General features: G+C 45.9%; 2 protein-coding genes across 2 annotated transcripts; one reads left to right on the top strand and one right to left on the bottom strand.

Annotated features, from left to right (window-relative positions):
* Window positions 1–1966: 1966 nt before the first annotated feature.
* On the bottom strand, window positions 1967–9850 carry LOC144107906 (uncharacterized). The gene is made up of 5 exons (XM_077641136.1): window positions 9722–9850; window positions 7450–7693; window positions 5760–5785; window positions 4446–4569; window positions 1967–2537 (listed from the first exon to the last, which is right to left on the bottom strand). The coding sequence occupies exons 2-5, from the start codon at window positions 7630–7632 to the stop codon at window positions 2487–2489; spliced, it is 384 nt and encodes a 127-aa protein (XP_077497262.1). The 5' UTR covers window positions 7633–7693; window positions 9722–9850; the 3' UTR covers window positions 1967–2486.
* Window positions 9851–9984: 134 nt separating this feature from the next.
* On the top strand, window positions 9985–16637 carry NP15.6 (NADH dehydrogenase [ubiquinone] 1 beta subcomplex subunit NP15.6). The gene is made up of 3 exons (XM_077641135.1): window positions 9985–10207; window positions 13556–13689; window positions 16424–16637. Exons 1-3 carry the CDS (start codon window positions 10025–10027, stop codon window positions 16572–16574), a joined length of 468 nt encoding a protein of 155 aa, XP_077497261.1. The 5' UTR covers window positions 9985–10024; the 3' UTR covers window positions 16575–16637.
* Window positions 16638–16917: the final 280 nt, after the last annotated feature.

Here is a 16917-nt window from a genome sequence, read left to right as displayed (position 1 = left end):
AATATTTGTCCTCTACTTGCTCATTTCATGGCCTTTACGTTTTTCATATCAGCGGCATGCACTGCTTTGCTGGTTCCGGACCGATATAGTTCTAGACCTCGTGTGATATCTTATTAAATACGCAAAAACATGGAAGCATTGGTACCAGTTACGTCTGCCACGAGTGTTCCCTGCTCTCCCGTGTCTTGTCCCCTGCTCAGTTTTATGTCTTGTAATCATGTCTGCGAGTACATTCTTTTATTTAAAAAAATACATATTTCACTTGTCTAGACAGTGCGTAGCGTTATCTTACACGATGGCAGTGCAGTTATATATAGTTGCGTTTGATTTCTACAAATTCTATGGGGAGGCCGCGCTGCTACATGAGCCCCCACCCCCCGCACAAAATTTCGGGCTACGCCACTGCTTCGAACGTATGCTGCCGTTGGTTCGACCTTGGGTTCGAAGGGCCTGAGGGGCCTGCCGTGGTAGTGATGGCAGTAGGCGGCGCAGCATGATATATCATGCGTTGGTTGAGGTGTTGAATGCTACAGGTGTGGTTAGCCTTGCTTTATCTGCAGGCAATTATCATGCGTGGCGTCGGGCTGACCAGTGCTGTAGTTAAATGATAGATACTTGAGGCCTTCCTCTTTGTAACGCCCGGACCAATAGGAGGAATAAAAAATTGAAAAAAAAAACGAAGATGAAAGAACACAAACAAAAAAACTAAAGAGGGGGAGGGTTCGCTCATCGGCCTCGTTGCTTCGTTCCCAGCACACCCTCGCTCTTGCCCTGGGAGCTGCCTCCGTCGTCCGCTCCGGACGTGAAACCCGAGCGCCTGTGGAAATGTGGTGCCCACAGCAAGCGCTCGCACCGGGGTGGGCGCCGTAGTAGACGGTTCCGATTAAAATTGTTTTTTTGAGGAAAGGAAATGCCGCAGTCTCGCATATGTCTGTGGACACCGGAACTGCGCCGTAGCAACGTGGGAGCGAAAGAAAGGTGCACAGCACACGGGCCCCTTTTGTTTCGCCTCCATTCGACTCTGTCGAAATTCGATCCCTTGCACTCCACAGCCGAATGCGAGTGTCTTAACGTGGCATTCAGCGCGAATCGGGCTAACGGATGCAGACACGATCGGGTGTTGCTGGCCCGATGGAATATGCAGTTAGACCGGGATATGGGCTGCTTCGGGCATGGTTTGGACGAGGGCGAGTCGAGTCTCGAGCAGTCCGGAATGCACGCGTGTATCACCTGCGGACCTTGTTCCTTGAAGTGTTTGCATCAGGCCGCTAGAGGGATGAATGGGCCCGACAGCCGGACCTCAAGGTCGCTGATAAGCCACTGTCACTATTGTGCTACCGTCACCGAAGAAAAAGACAGAATGGTTATTTTTGCTCTATCATCATCAGCCTGAATACGCCCACTGCAGGACAGAGGCATCTCCCTCCTATTAACCCTGTCCTATGCCTGCCGCGGTCACCACATATAACGTGGCCCTAAAACACTTCATTTGTTCCATGGCATACCTCAGCTCTTGCCTTAGCACTATTACAGATGCTGTAGCAACTGGGCTGGTGAAATTCTTGCTCTTTTTGTTCTTGTGAATTCTTGAATGTACATAGCATTTGTACATACCTGCTGACCTTAAGGCTCCTGCATAGGTTTTTCACAGCCATGTGCAAATGTGATGTAGCACAGCCAAGAGCTCAATAAAATTTAATCAGGCCAGGAATCCTAGTGAATATGAAAAAGTGCAGGTCAGCGACTGGAACAGCTGCTCTACTACACCTTGGGCATTTAAATAGATTGTTAGCCCTCATTTGTTTCAATCATACTCATTAGGGATTCATACATGGATTCTGCAACATCAATTACATATTTGTTCAAGCAAGGTCACTGGCTGCAACTTTCCAATTCCACAGTGTTGCAGACTAGCCCACCCACTCCAAGTGGATTAAACACAGTCACACACGACAAAGACAGTGGCCTTGTTTGTAATCTGCTTTTATTCACAGCTGCCATTTGAGTTGGGTCATACAACCCTGAGATTAAACAAGCACCAGGCTTATCGTTATTCACAACCTCTACATTAAATAACGGAGCTCACAATGAGATTCGGTCAAAAGATGCTGAACGCACGAGTATTACAGCTTGCATTGGAAACCTTTGTTCTTGAAGAATCTCGGTTATAGCAGTCACTATCATTCAGGGCAAAACAAAAACGTGCAAAAAAAAAACACCGGATGCCACTAACAACGCGCGAAAACAACAAGTTATTCAGATGCAAAACAGTGAGAAACAAGACTAGAGCACATACACACTATGCTTACACAACAAGAGCTCAGCAATATAGCTTGGCTATCAATAAATAGTGGGAATGGATCATGAATGTACAATCAACGTTAGCGACAGGCACACACATGGACACAGAGCATCAATGTACACGGGCGAGATCTCCCAAGATCCTACGCAACCTTCGGGGACCTTTGGGCAGGAGTAGCAGAATTTTACAGGACTGACCGGAACGCCAGCTTTGGCGGCTCGTGGAATTCTGGATTCTGGGGATGCAGGGAATGGTAGGAGGGAGAGAGGCGAGTGTAGATCAGAAAAGGGAGAAAATGTATATATAAAAGCATAATGCAAGAGAAAAATGCCACTCAGAGACCTCTTCAAAAAGCCACGATTCAAAACAGCATAAAGAAAAAGGCACAGGAGTACTCCATAGGTAGATGTTGCACCCGCAGCATGGCAGCTAGTAAAGAGAGCTGTGTATGCATCTCCAGTCTCGACCACTTGCACATTTGCATTGAAGAGGTTGAATTTGGTTACATTTGCAGCAGGTCATGTCCAAATGAGAAATATTATCTATATATTTTTGTTAGACCCAGGCAAAAGTACCCGCTCTGTGTCTGCATGGTCGCTCGAATGTAAACACTTAATACATATGCATTAGAAGACATATCCGATTGAAAAGTTACACAACCTTGCAGTAAAGAACAGGAAAATCTGTGCTTTCTTGACTACTTCAAGTATACTGCTAACTGAAGCCAAAGCAACATCTTGGAAGAGCGTTCACAGCAACTCTTCAGCCATGAATTGCTGAAAGGCAACCAAGTGTGAGTACGGCACACACTCCACCATGACTGCTAACCCAATTTATGGTAAAGGAGTGGCGTGTTTTCTGGAAATAAAAACCCATTTATTATAACATACGCTGGGTCTGACGAAGATATGTAAGCCAATCATGATACTACACAGTTTGGTGAGCACAGTGTGACCTACCGCTAACAACATGAATTGCATTTGTCTTCAATCCTAGTCATGATACATGCTATGATCCTTCTGCCTCTGTGACCATGCATGTTACGGCTAAACATCGTTAATTCGTATTTCAAAGGCATGGCGAGAACGTCCGAATTATTCGAATGACATCTTCCCACAACTGACAAAAACTGCTCGCGTGAAAGTAAAATTTATTCTGTGAAAACTCGGGCAATGGTCATCCCTTTTTAAGACAAAAGCTGCACGACAACAGCGATACTTCGCAGTTCCACAGAATGCTTTAATTTGTGCACACTACCGGGAGTGTCGGAAGCAGTACTGTTTCATATTGGTACGGGTCTACCGCAGTACGGGTCTATATGGCTTCTTGCATTCTACAACGCGAGAATGCTAGAGCTTCTTCGCATGTGGCATCGCAGGTGAGGAGGCTTAACAGCAGTAACAGGGAACACCACGTGACGAGCACGGGATTTCGACATGCTGCAGGAATAATACCACGTGGACAGAAGCGAGGAAAGCGTGCATTGGCACTGGAGCGGCAAGATGCCTTCAAAAAACAAAAAAGAATAAGAAGATAAGCGACAAGGCAATTGTTCTAAACGGCGTGCGGCTCGGCTGGCTGGCTGATTATGCAGCCGATAGCGGCCATCACTGAGGGCTGGGGGCAAAACTCCGAAAACAAAGCTACGCGGCCGGACTGTCTTAGCCTATTGATGAGGTCTGCCGAACATGAACGTACCTGCCTTTGCACACACCTCAGAGGGGCACGGGACATAATGTACCCAATATGCACTCAGGCCTGATGAATATTTGGACGATCGCTCGTCGAGCAGTTTATACCTCGACACAGTGCCACCATGGGAGCCCATTCGAATAAATGGGCTTTCGACGCCACAGCGTGACATGGGTGTTTGAAGGGACTCCATAGGCAGTCCGAATTATCCAAATTAACGAGGTTTTACTGTACATGACACCTGCTTGAAGAAAACAGTGCATTTCAGAAGTGTGCAAAAACTGGATGAGTTGGTGATGGTTAACGTTCTTACTTGACTGAACAAAGCAGGGGATATAAAAGAAGCACTTGTAGTCGCCTTTGCTCCTGAGGCAACTACGGGTAAACCTACCTTTCTTTGTATAGCCATTCTAGCTAATCTATTGCACCATACTGGTGCGCACGCACACACCTTGTTTGCAGGGTTGGGCCTATGCGTAAGGCCCTCTTCAAGAAGTTCTGCCTCCCAATCCTCGCCTTCATCCTGAGGATCGAAGCTGTAGAATGGCATCAGGTGGTGTCGCAATCTGTCCAGCCTATGGGGCAACAAGGTGGCAACCAATGTGCTCAATGCACCTATCATAGACGGCTCCTACATAGTCTTATTACAGTATTGAGTCGTTCTCACAGAGACCTTGCACACTAGTGAAAAACGTGGTGCACAACAATTATTTTTCTCTTTCCAGATGTCCTTCCCAAAACAGTTACAGTAGCTAATGAAAAGTGAACTCACTGGTGATAGCACTGTGTGATAAGACTAGCATAACTAGTGCTGGTTGAGGCTTGTCTATGCAAGAGACTCATTCGGCTTGAGGACTCAAGATGCATTGTAAAGACTGATTCTTCTGTTACTACGACCTATAGCAACCATTCTTGAAGAGCTTCAGAATGCAACAGCAACATTTTTTTTTTCCGGGAAGATAAAAAAGGCAAAACAATTGTAGTGCAATGAAAAATGAGCAACAATGGGAACCATCTTCCATCTTGTTCACAAAAGTGCAAGTGAAATTCTAATACCCAGTATTCAACAACAACAGTGGAGTTAACAGCAACGGATCTCTACAGTCGCCACACTAAGTGTCCACATAAGCTGATCATGTTGGCAGCATCAGGAGTTACCGGGCTAGGACAAAACTGTGTGAAAACTTTCATTTGAAAACTGCTGCACAGAGAAATCAGTTCTCATCAGAGCGGATATGTAGCTCTAACAAATGCTGCTTTTTTTTCAACATTATGATGTTGCTAATGCAATGTCTCGTGACAATACAGGGCCATTATCAAAGCTTTGCTGCAATGGTTGTAACGTATCTTGACAAAAATTTCAGCTGAAACTCAAGTATGGGAACACTGCTCCCACGTCGAAATAAGGTTATGGTATTGCGTGTCCAGCAAAATTACGCTCAAGGACCGTGTCTAATATACACTACTGCACAGCCTACTTTTATGCAATTCAGTTTGCTTCCCAGATGAGGCATGAGATGAACCCTGTACTCCGCTAGCTTTATTGCAGTTAACCAGGCTGACGTTTTGGCAGTATTTAAAACACGACACACAGGGCTGGAAGTTGGAGTCACAATTAGCTTTTTTCCCCCCTCAAACAAATAATTAATCTTGCATAAGCACAAAAGATAAATGAAATATCTGCAGCATGTCTATCACTCTTACACAATGTTGCAGCTGTTGTGTGAGAATGCCACAACTGTGCAGGAAATAGAACGATACACACCTGCTCTTTCTAACGAGGAACACGACCTGAAAAGCAACAGGCAAACATGGCAATGAGTAGTGTGCGCATAAAAACAGACTGTTTTAATTTCAATCTTCAAGCAACAGCTATGCAGTGTTATTTTTCGTGAAGACATGAAGGTGTGCAGTGGAACAATGTGGTTTTCTCGTGGATCAGGTGAGTAGTAGGAATAGTAGCTGCAATTTAGCGACACAGCGTCAACTGACACTGTAACGCACAAAACATGAGGCGATGTAGCACCTTCAGTTGTGTTCTTGCGCCTTCATTCTAATTAGAAAGCAGTAAAAAAGGAGTAAGCTGTCCTCCAGAAAAAAGGAGCACTCTAACAGATAGCTTACTCCCTACAGGCATAATAGTGTTGTGATGTGATATCGTAATGGGTTAATTCCGATATATGCAGAAAGTCATTCATAGATCCTAGGAGTCCTCATACCCCAACCAATCATCAACTGCCACCTGCCACAGCGGGCAGTTTGCTCACTATCCGGTGGGCAGGTTGTGATAACGCGGCAAGGTCACATGACCTAGGTGGCCCACCTGCCTCCTAGGTTGGTCTCTGGAGACCACCTGCCACAGCCATGCCTGTGATTTTTCGCTCACAACGCCGGCATCGGATTTTCTGCGTAACGGGGCCTTTAACACTATCACGTTGATACAAGGAGCAAGTACGCAATGTAAGAAGCAGTTTTTCTTGGCTTTTCAATAAAACAAAGTTGAAACGTGAGAGCTAAGCCCAGTAGGCCCACGGTAGCCGACATGGACATTAGCGTGACTTTATGCTAGAAGGACATGCCTTTTTGGCAACAATATACATTTCACTTTTCATTTTTCCTGTACGTTATGCAGACACAGAATTGTTCGAACCAATCCATCACTGCGCAGCCTGCAGTAAAAAATCCACTAGCAAACACAGAGAAAGCTATGTTGAAGGGACCCTGAAATGATTTTGATGGGCATATTCTAGTGCAACAGATCTGTAGAGGTGGTCTTTGTGGGTATCCGAGTCAGATTTGTTAAGCTTGGCGTGCAACCTATAATTTAGAAGCAATTTTTAAAAACTGCTGCTTGCAGTAGCTTGCAACCGATTAGGGTGGCACACCTCACTGCACGTCCCCTTCCCCGATGACATCAGTGGGTAGACGGGGCGAGCTTGAAGGCTGGCGCTTTGCAGTGTCAGCAGACACTGCCGAAGCTACACGGAAAAATAAATCTTCCCCTAAACATTTGACCAAACTTGGCAACTGCATGCCTTAGCATTTTTCAAGTCCGCCATTAGGGCTTGACATCATTTTGCAAGCAAAAATGAAAACTAACGGCATTTTTTCAGCCAGTATTGGGCATCCCAGGGTTAAAAAGACATTCTGATATAATTAAAGCAATGCAAATGAAGGTGCCCACAGGCGAAACGAAGATGGGACAGGAAGGGGTGCTGATCGACTCAGTGCTCTTTCCTGTCCCACCTTCAAGAACCTTCATTCGCACTGATGGACCAACTAGCCCCACACAAAAGTTTGTCAGTGCTCTTTCCTGTGCCATCTTCGCTTCACCTTCGGGCACCTTCATTCGCATTGCTTTACTTATGTTAGAATGGACCAACTAGTCCAGTAAAAAGTTCTACCTAATTAAAAAGACATCTTTCTTTCAAGGCTCAAAGGGTTGACTGACTCACGAGAGCTGTGGCAAGGCCCAAGCAGATAACAAGGCTGAGTGGCACAAACACATATGCGAGGCTCGTCGAGTCCCAGCCCGATGCCGCCGCCTCGAGCACGGGAGCCTCCTGGGTGGTGATGTTTGCTGGAGCCTCGACAAATGGTTGTTCCGTGCTGTTGCCTACGCTTGACGACAGCAGCATGTCGGCGGTGCCCTTCGCTTGGTAAAAACTCCTACAGAGGCCTGCTCTTCGTCTGTCCCATCTGAAAGGTGTAAGTGTGCATGATGGCTCTCATAACCAAAGTCGCCCCGACAAAAAAAAAAGGGAACAAAACCTGGCTTTCTGACATTACTGTTGCATGTTTATTCGAGTTGCCATAGATGGACACTTCCATTGTTGAAGTGTTTCATCCACCAAGGTACGGTTGGGTTTATGGGGATTTAACGTCCCAAAGTGACTCAGGCTATGAGAGATGCCATAGTGAAGGGCTCCGGAAATTTCGACAACCTGGGGTTTTTTAACAAGCACTGACATCGCACAGTACAAGGGCGTCTAGAATTTAGCCTCTATTGAAATTCAACAGCCATGGCCGGGATCAAACCCGCGTCTTTCGGGTCAGAAGCCGAGCACGATAACCACTGAGCAAATGCGGTGGCTCCACCAAGGTTCTCTGACTGTTTTTCAAAAGACTTCAGTGGTCATAAGAACAGCCAGATTTCTAGTTTTGTTGCAGAGTTTGCGTCGACTTTGTTACAACTGCTCTTAAACACCTGCAAAGTGCTATCAATAAGCCTTTTGTGCATGAAGAGAGACCGCATGCCACATAATGCCATCTACCAATAAAGTCTGACCACTGCAAGTGCATTTTTATTTCACAAGCAGTGAAACATTGTACATCTGCAGTGCAAAGCTAGCCACAGGTACAAGTATAACTCATCAGTGCTTAATAAACAGTCCTTTGTTGGAGAAAGCACTCGTGGCTTTTCACACTACAGCTGAAGCTTGCAGAATGCCAGCTGGGCTCCTTTTGTGCAAAGTAATATGCACAGCCACAATTACGCAATATGTGTGCAGGAGAACAGCACTTGACGGTCACACAAAAGACTGGTGACCATCATTTCAAAAAATTTTATTGACTAAAAACTGAACAGCCAGCTGCAGACACACACAAGTCATGTAGTACAGGTGCATGCAAGAGTACGCTCTTGGGCCAGGAGAAACTCAGAAATAATCTGCTGCATGTTGAGCAGATGAGTGCTTCTTATGACTAAAGCCCATTTTCTGGCCCACAATAGTGTTCAGCGCCTGTGTGGTTAATACACCTGGCCGAACTTCCATCCACACATAGAATGCAGTTCCGCAAATACTGAAAGCTGCCAGGCCAAGCAACCCACATCCATCCGCCCAACCCACTGTTTATAGGGTAGCCTTTTATAGGGTCCGCAGTTTATTGCCGGACAACGCAGCAAAGCTCGGTCATGGATGTGGCTCACATCGACATCATCAAAGCCCAGAAGTGAGAAGTCTGAAAAGATAACCGAAACTCTGAACTTTGATATCACGCAAAAATTCTACAAAACGAGTGCGCGCAACCGAGACAACGTCCGCAGGAAACTGTCACACAAGGTCTGCTGGAGGATTGTCACGCTCAATGCCTGCGCATCGCACACACTTCTTGTCCCCTAAAGGCGTGGCAAGGCGAGCACATTAGCAAACATTTCACCCTTGCGGAGAAACGAGGCGCTTGCAGAAACTGCGACAACCGCCACCACCTTCTGCGGTCCGACCGGCGACGCAAGTGTACTACCAGTACTACACGCGCGCGTTCTCCCTGTCACTGAGCGCTAAGCCACGCTAAGCTCTGTAGCACCACCGGAAAGCAAGCGCACGAAGTCAACCCTACACACGTGAAAACAACGCATAGCTTTCACGCTATTCTCTGGAAATGAAAAAAAAGAAACGGGAGAGAGCTGCTCAGTGTCAGAGGAATGATTCGACAACTGCGGCGTAGGCGCGCTCCATGGGCGGTCCGCAAAGCGCGCTTGACTACAAATTATCACGGAAAATTTAGAGAACACAAAACGAAGCGAGAAACGCCGGCTGGTTGCGCGTTTCCGAAATGAACGATGACAGAGCGCTTACACTGACTGAAGTAGCGCGGATGACTCATTGCGCGTTGCCCTTTCTTTCGAAGAGGAGCAACTGTCATAAGCGCACATGGACAGCGAAAAGCAGGGGTTGGAAATCAGTTATGTTCACGAAAATGTATTTCGTGACTAAGTTCACTTACTACGTGTCTGTTTCCACGCCGAACGGTCAGCGGGAGCGATGAATTTCCGTAGAAATGATGACTCGGCAGCGGCTAAAAATCGTATAGCAGACGACTACGACAGGCCGCCGCCATTTTGCAAGAAAACAAAGCAGAACCGCACTTCTGAACTAGTTCTAAATATGACACACTTATAAAAAGTATAAACAAATTTGCAAAAATAAAATTTTTAAATAGAAAGTTTTATTTTTTACGAGTACAACAAACAGTAGATAATTTAGGCTTATGATTTCATAATTTTGTGCGGTCTGTGATACCGTAAACATGGCTCTCCTCTTGCGGCGAAACCTTCTGCCCCGGCTGGTGAATCTTCACAAAGTGACGCGCACGTGTATCGCTCCTATATCAACCTCAAAAAACAACAAAGAGGTACCGGCAGCAACGGTGCCAGATGCCATCGGCAAGCCACCGGTGACAGCTGCTGACTTCGCGGACACCAAGCCACGGGTACGTAAGGTCATCCGTGTCGCCTCTCCGCTTCCGAAGCTTGCTTTCGGGCTAACTGCGCTTTATCGGAGTGGTTTAGACGGCTTTCGGAATTTTAATTTGATTGCATAGAAGCATCACAGTGCCCAGTGCTTTATTGTCTCAGAATTTCTGCACTATTCTGGCTGCTAGCGGTCGTGTTGGTGTCAAGGTGCGTGCTCTGAGCAAACGTTAACTAAATTTGCCAGCTGATCGAGATTAAAGAAGAGGGTTTAGTCGGGCTGGTTGGTGCGTGTTGATGGAAACAACTGAACAGCGCTAACAAACAAGACAAAAGAGAAGAACACGGACACATACACTGCGATCGAGATTGCCGCGAACTTGTCTACAGCGCGAGAACAAGAGGGAATCGCGGCGCGTACATTCTTTGCCAAAAGTAACCGGGCAGCCGCGTCCGGAGCAGGCTAGCAGCCGAGCGGCGGCGTTGTGGTCTCCGACTAAAGAAGCTACGACCAAAATCCAAGCAAACATTAAAGGTAGTGAACAAAATGATAGTGGATGGCGAAGCCCCCGATGAATGGTGATTAAGTAGAATGAACATGATATGTAAGGGAAAGGGGGACAAAGCTGACATAAACAACTACCGTCCCATAACAGTGACATGAGTGGTTCACGGGATGGTGGTGCAGATTATAAAGGACAGACTGCAGGCATCGGTGGAGAATGAGGGGTGCTAGGGGAGCTACAAAACGGGTTCAGGAAACAAATGAGGTTAGAGGACAATCTGTTTTCATTGACACAGTGTATCGGAATCGCCGAAGAGGAACACAGTCCCCTATGGCTAGCATTTCTGGATATCAAGGGAGCCTACGATGGCCTTATTCAAGAGAATTTATGGGATGTATGGGGCACATTTGGTGTGGAAGACGGAGTAACTAACCTTTATAAGGTATCTACAAAAGTAACAAAGTGCTTACAAAATGGGAAAAAAATATATCTGAGCCTAGACAGATACAGCAGAAGCTTAGGCAATGACGCCGCCGGTCACCTTTGTTGTTCATTTGCACCTACAAGGGTTAGATACGAAACTAGAGACAAGTGGACTTGGCTTCAAACCTTTTTTTTATTTCAAGCAAAGAGAATGGATAGAACAGTCATTACCAGAATTAATGTAGACGGATGATATAGTGTTAATGGCTGACAACAAGGAAGATTTGCAGATGTTGATGGACATCTGCGGTACCAAGGAGATAGATTAGGTTTCAAGTTTAGTAAGGAGAAATCTGCAGTCATAACATTTAATGATGAGGGCAGCGAGCATAGTATGCACGAGATCACACTAGAGGTGGTGGATAAGTACAAGTGTCTTGGAATGTAGTGCTGAGTATCTGACAAAGCATGAAAAATATGTAATGAATAAAGCTAGTAGGAATGCAGCTGTCATGAAAAATAAGGCATTGTGGAATTACAATAGGTACGAAGAGTAAGAGGGATCTGGAAAGGGGTGATGGTTCCTAGTCTGACTTTCAGCAGTGCGGTCCTGTGCGTGGGACCAGATGTTCAAGCAAGGTTAGAAATCAAACAACGTGGCGTAGGGAGGCTAGCTTTGCGAGCACATGGCAATACACCAAATCAGGGTGTACAGGGTGATATGGGATGGGCGTTTTTCGAGAGCAGAGAAGCTAGCAATAAGGTAACATTTGAGGAGCGATTGAGAAAAGTTGGGGAAAAGCAGTGGCCTTTGATGTTTTCGGATACTTGTATATAAAGAATGTTGACACGAAATGGAGAAAGCGAACTAGAAAACTGATAAGCAAATATCTGGATAGCCGTCGGGGGCAAATCAGCAATTATCGGTTAAGAAAAGGTTAAAGAAACAGAGAGAGAGAGAGAGAGCTCTGTGGAAAACAGGGATGCTGATGAAATCGGCACTTGGAACATACAGGATTTTTAAGCAGGAAATTGCCAAAGAAAATATCTATGATAATTGCAGGGGAAGCTCTGTTATTTGAGGCCAGGGCGGGAGTTTTGCGGAATAAGACATATAGAGCCAGGTACCACGAGATAGAGACATTGTGCATTGCGTGCGGAGAGGAGAAGGAAACGGCTGAACACTTGATACTTTTCCGTAAAGGGCTTCACCGTACAGTGGAAAGCAGCGGGGCTGATTTATCCAAGGCATTGGGTTTTAAGGACAGTGAAGGGAAAGTAGATTTTAAGCGGGTAGAAGTAACCAAGCGAAGGTTATCTGATTGGTGGCTAAAGTCAAGACAAGAGTAAAATTTCACAAGTCTTGGTTGGGTGGTGTGATCCACCGCCCGATTTTAAGGGTTCAGCCTTATCCATCCATCCATCCTGGCCGCTGCTTCCCGGCTGCGAGTGTAAACTGGCTGTCCTAAGCCTGCGCTCTCGCTCAGTATGACAGTGCTTTGAAGGTGCGAGATAGCTAATCTCAAATCCTGCCCGCTTACTTATCATCCAAGGAAGGACAGCGAGGGTGAAGGTTTACTTCAGCCAGTTTACGCTCGCAACTAGGGAGCAGTGGTCAGCGCTGGAGGTCGCAGAACTGCCACTTGGCTGCAAGCCTGCTCCGGCCTGCGCCTCTGCGGCTGCTCGGTTACTTTTGGCAAAGACAGCATGCGGAGTCCAATTGCATGTATTGAGCCTCGCCACATTTTCTTGCTTGTAGTTGAATTCACTACATGCTGTCCCTTCCTTAGAAGAGTTGTGGCAACCTCGTTGTCAGAGTTTTTGTGTTGTGAGGAGGAGAGCATTTTGCAGTGTTTTTGTTTTCTTTGCACTTTGTTTAAAACAGGCAGCATTCATTTTCGAGTGACAGACGCCGCAGATTTCTCCCTCTTGAAGATGGGCCGACTCTCGGCTGCTGTTATTAGCTATGCTACCTTTTCCTTTTTGCACTTCTTGTGGTCTTGTCATCATCCATTCATCAGGCCGGATTTGCTCATTTCATTCTTGAAAGTCTTTTGTACCGGTCGTAATCTTGCATTAGTGACAGTAGCAATAAATGGCAGTTTGTTTCCAACATTTATGCTAAGCATGATATTCTTTGCCTGTTGAGCACTAATGAGCTCATGCGTAGCACAGGCAAGCAAAGTCTCAAGCCGCTCTGCTTACAGTATCGCTGGCATAGTACATAGTAAATTACACCAAGCAATTTGTGACAAAATAAGAATACATAAACGTCCTGAAAATGCTCTATCTGTCCACTTTGTAGCATAAAAGAAAGGTAAATAAAGGTGCAAAGTAAATGAAAGAACAACGTTCCTTTCTGTTGTGTTGCCTATTGTGGAATGCTCGGTGCCTCGTACCAAGACCCTGGCTTTGCCATGAATGGTGTTTGCCTTCCAGTACTGGATCAGCTATGGCTACTGTGAGAAAGATTACAACATGGACAGGGATCTCCACCACGTGATCATGTTCACAGTCATCACATTGGTGTTTTGCGGCTGCACTTTCGCCGTCATGTATGCTCCTGACTTCAGGTGAGTGATGCCAAAAAAGGGGAAGCCTCGCAGCGGGAGCACTACGCCTGTCATATGCAAAGCATGTGAGGAACCCCCTGTGGTGGTTCGATATCTGTGCCATTCGGTGACCACATTTCAATGGAGGCAGGGCGCAGAAGCACCCGTGTGCTGAGATTTTAGTGCTTTGTAAAGGAGCACTCGCATGGAGTAGCCTGCTGCAGTGGGATGTGCATGATGTTGCAAACTGGTGATGCTGCAGGAGGGAATAACTTTGGGCAAATTGGGGATGAATTTTCATGTTTGGGATGAAAACGTGGCGCTCAAACAAAACAGGACAAGAGGCGAAGGACATGCACTTTACTTTCAACCAACGGTTCATGGCGTGGTCAGGAGCATATATATGCCTAGCTGATGTCTGCAAAAGAATGTCATGGACACATATTTAATGATGCTACCACTTGCCGTCTACACTTAGAGTTCAGTTTATTTCTTCAATGAAGCTATCATGCATTGAACCATCAGTTGGAAGTTGATACTTATCCCTTATCTGTCATCTTATCTTCATTAGAGTGCTGTAATTTCATCATGAATATGAACATAAAATATAGCGGAACTCCCTCCCCAGCTCTGGCATTCACATGGGTAGTGTGGAGCTGGGATGGATGGAGAAATAGAAAAACGAGGTTCTACATGGGTTTGACCCACTGCGGCGGCTCAGAGGTAAGGGCGCTAGGCTACTGATCTGGAGTACCTGGGTTCGAACCCGACCGTGGCAGCCGTGTTTCAATGGAGGCGAAACGCAAATGGCGCCCGTGTGCTGTGCAATGTCAGTGCACGTTAAAAGATTCCCAGGTGGTTGAAACGATTCCGGAGCTGTCCGGGAGCCCTTCCACTACAGCACCTCTTTCTTCCTCGCTCCTATCACTCCGTCTTTTATCCCTTCCGCTACGACACTGTTCAGGTGCCCAGGGAGATGTGAGAAGAGATACTGCGCAATTACGTTTCCTCGAAAACCAGTTACCAATTTCTGCATAGGCAAACTTTCATCATAGAATACACAGGAAAATAATGCACACAATGCCTGTATTTAATGGGGAAAGGAAAATGTCAAGGGAAAACAGCAGCACAGAAGGCATGCCCAGCATGCCGAACTGAACAAGTAACGCAAAACAGATTCTAACTAAAAGGTGCAAAACTTCAAGTAATAATAAAAAAAGAGTTTAAAGGGGTGCTGAGGAAAGATTGAAGTTGGCCTCTGTCAAATGATTACTGCTTTACTTTCGCTGAAAATGGTGCTTTGTTATGCTAGAAAGAAAAAAAAGACCAAGAAATTAAGTACAGGTGTCGCCATTACACAACATTTTCACAAACTGCAATGAAGTGAGTGCTTATCTTTCTTGTTGCGAATCTCTGAGGCTGTGTTGCACTACCATCCACTTCCATACAGTCATTTTGGGTTTTTGTCATCACAAGTTTGAATCGAGTGGTAGGGGAAAAATATGTTTCATTTGTGAATCCAGTTTTGTCAGCAATAAACGAGTCCTTTACTGCTGAACAAATATCAACATGGCCAGAAATAGCCGTGGAATTGATTTCTATCAGCATCCTTTTGATCAAAGCAAATGGAGAACCAGCCGCCGCGCTGGCTCACTGGTTATGACGCTCGGCTGCTGACTCGAAAGACGCGGGTTTCATCTCGGCCGCGGCAGTCGCATTTCAATGGAGGTGAAATTCTAGAGGCCCGTATACTGTGCGATGTCAGTGCACGTAAAAGAACCCCAGGTGGTCGAAATTTCCGGAGCCCTTCACTACGGCGTCCCTCTTAGCCTGAGTCACTTTGAGACGTTAAACCCCCTAAAACGCTGAATGGAGACCATTAACTGCATTCTAGTTGAACATGTGTGTCACATAGGAATGCTTTAAGTAGCATAAATTTGTTCTAAAATCATGCCATTTTGGACTTTCCTAACCAAACTGAACTGCTTTTTGCTCAGTACATATGAACGTGGCACAAGATAAATTAAGGAGGTAAAGTGCGTTAAAATAACCTTGATTACTTCACATGCAGTGTGCTGTTGATAAAGACTTAGGAGAGCAGAAAGTTTGGCTAGTTGGTTGATATACATACTGAAGAAGTTGGCAAGGAAAAAAAATCAAGGACAAGCGTAGACAAACAAAGAGGAGCGCTCGCTCGTTTTTTTTTCCGCGCCAATTTCTTCAGTATTCAGAGTAGACCACCAACTTATCTGAAGTAAGTTCGAATTAAAGGGACTGTTCTTAATACAGGGCAGTTTGGGCTTCTGTCTTGTATGCAGCAGGTGTGGGGTTCACTCCTTCAGTACTGCCGGGTACCGATCGGTTTCCCCTCAGCACAGGTGGCGTGATGCTCGGCTCCTGTACAGTTAAATGTTTTGGGAAATGGGCTCACAGCTCCACCTCGAGCGGACCGAAAACATTACAGACTGAGCTCTTTGGCACTATTGCCATTAACATAAAATCAGCATCTTTTTAATACACATAATGTCGACAGGGCTCATCATTTGAAACGTACGAGATTGCACTCTGTACGTCCCGGAGCACCGTATTAACATCCTGTGTTTTTCATTTCCTCATGTTTGAACAAGTGGACTATGGCACAGTGCACCAAATACAACGTGTGTGCTCCTTTGCAGCAGTCTGTTGTAGGCACATCGACTATTCTTATAGGGGAGTGCAGCAGAGGTGTCAATTCCTTTCCAACACACTGTTGCAGCCGTGCTGACTGGATTGAGAGAGAAGCCTACCTCGAGCTCGAGAGGCGTGAAAAGTTGGGCCTGCCACTTGTCGACCCCAACCTGGTCGACCCCAGTCGCATCAACCTGCCGTCGGAGGAGGAGCTGGGAGACTTTGAGATCATACTCTAAGCAGATCACTCCATGTAGAAGTCATCAGCTTTGTTTATTAAAGATAGCCCCTTCTTGTTCACAGTCACTGGTCCTGGTTATTGTATTTTGACAGCTGCACTTCTGCCAGTCCTCTTGAAAATAGCTGAATCATCTTGGGTGGTTGTGCGTGCATTTCACCACTGTTCACCTCATGCAATTGTTGCAGCCAGGTTACTCCCAAGGAGTGTTAGTCGCACTTAAGAGGGGAAGCTGGGCTTAGAAAAAAAAATTTTAATGAACTCAAAATTCTGGGATCTTCAGGCAATATGTATTTTTTTGTGTAGATTCTAATGTCGTCTGATTTTGTGTAAAACGAGTCCTT

Source organism: Amblyomma americanum, chromosome 10 (assembly GCF_052857255.1).
Source record: "Amblyomma americanum isolate KBUSLIRL-KWMA chromosome 10, ASM5285725v1, whole genome shotgun sequence".
NCBI lineage: Eukaryota > Metazoa > Arthropoda > Arachnida > Ixodida > Ixodidae > Amblyomma > Amblyomma americanum.
This window is presented reverse-complemented; position numbering and strand designations above follow the sequence as displayed.

Excerpts from the sequence above, each read along its gene's own strand:
- LOC144107906 (XM_077641136.1), bottom strand. The coding sequence starts at position 7,632 with ATGCTGCTGTCGTCAAGCGTAGGCAACAGCACGGAACAACCATTTGTC. Across the intron at positions 5,786-7,449 it reads TGGGCCTTGCCACAGCTCTC|GTCGTGTTCCTCGTTAGAAA; the intron begins GTGAGTCAGTCA and ends GTTGCTTTTCAG. Across the intron at positions 2,538-4,445 it reads GGCCCAACCCTGCAAACAAG|AATCCAGAATTCCACGAGCC; the intron begins GTGTGTGCGTGC and ends CTGCATCCCCAG.
- NP15.6 (XM_077641135.1), top strand. The coding sequence starts at position 10,025 with ATGGCTCTCCTCTTGCGGCGAAACCTTCTGCCCCGGCTGGTGAATCTT. Across the intron at positions 10,208-13,555 it reads TCGCGGACACCAAGCCACGG|TACTGGATCAGCTATGGCTA; the intron begins GTACGTAAGGTC and ends TTTGCCTTCCAG. Across the intron at positions 13,690-16,423 it reads ATGTATGCTCCTGACTTCAG|CCGTGCTGACTGGATTGAGA; the intron begins GTGAGTGATGCC and ends ACACTGTTGCAG.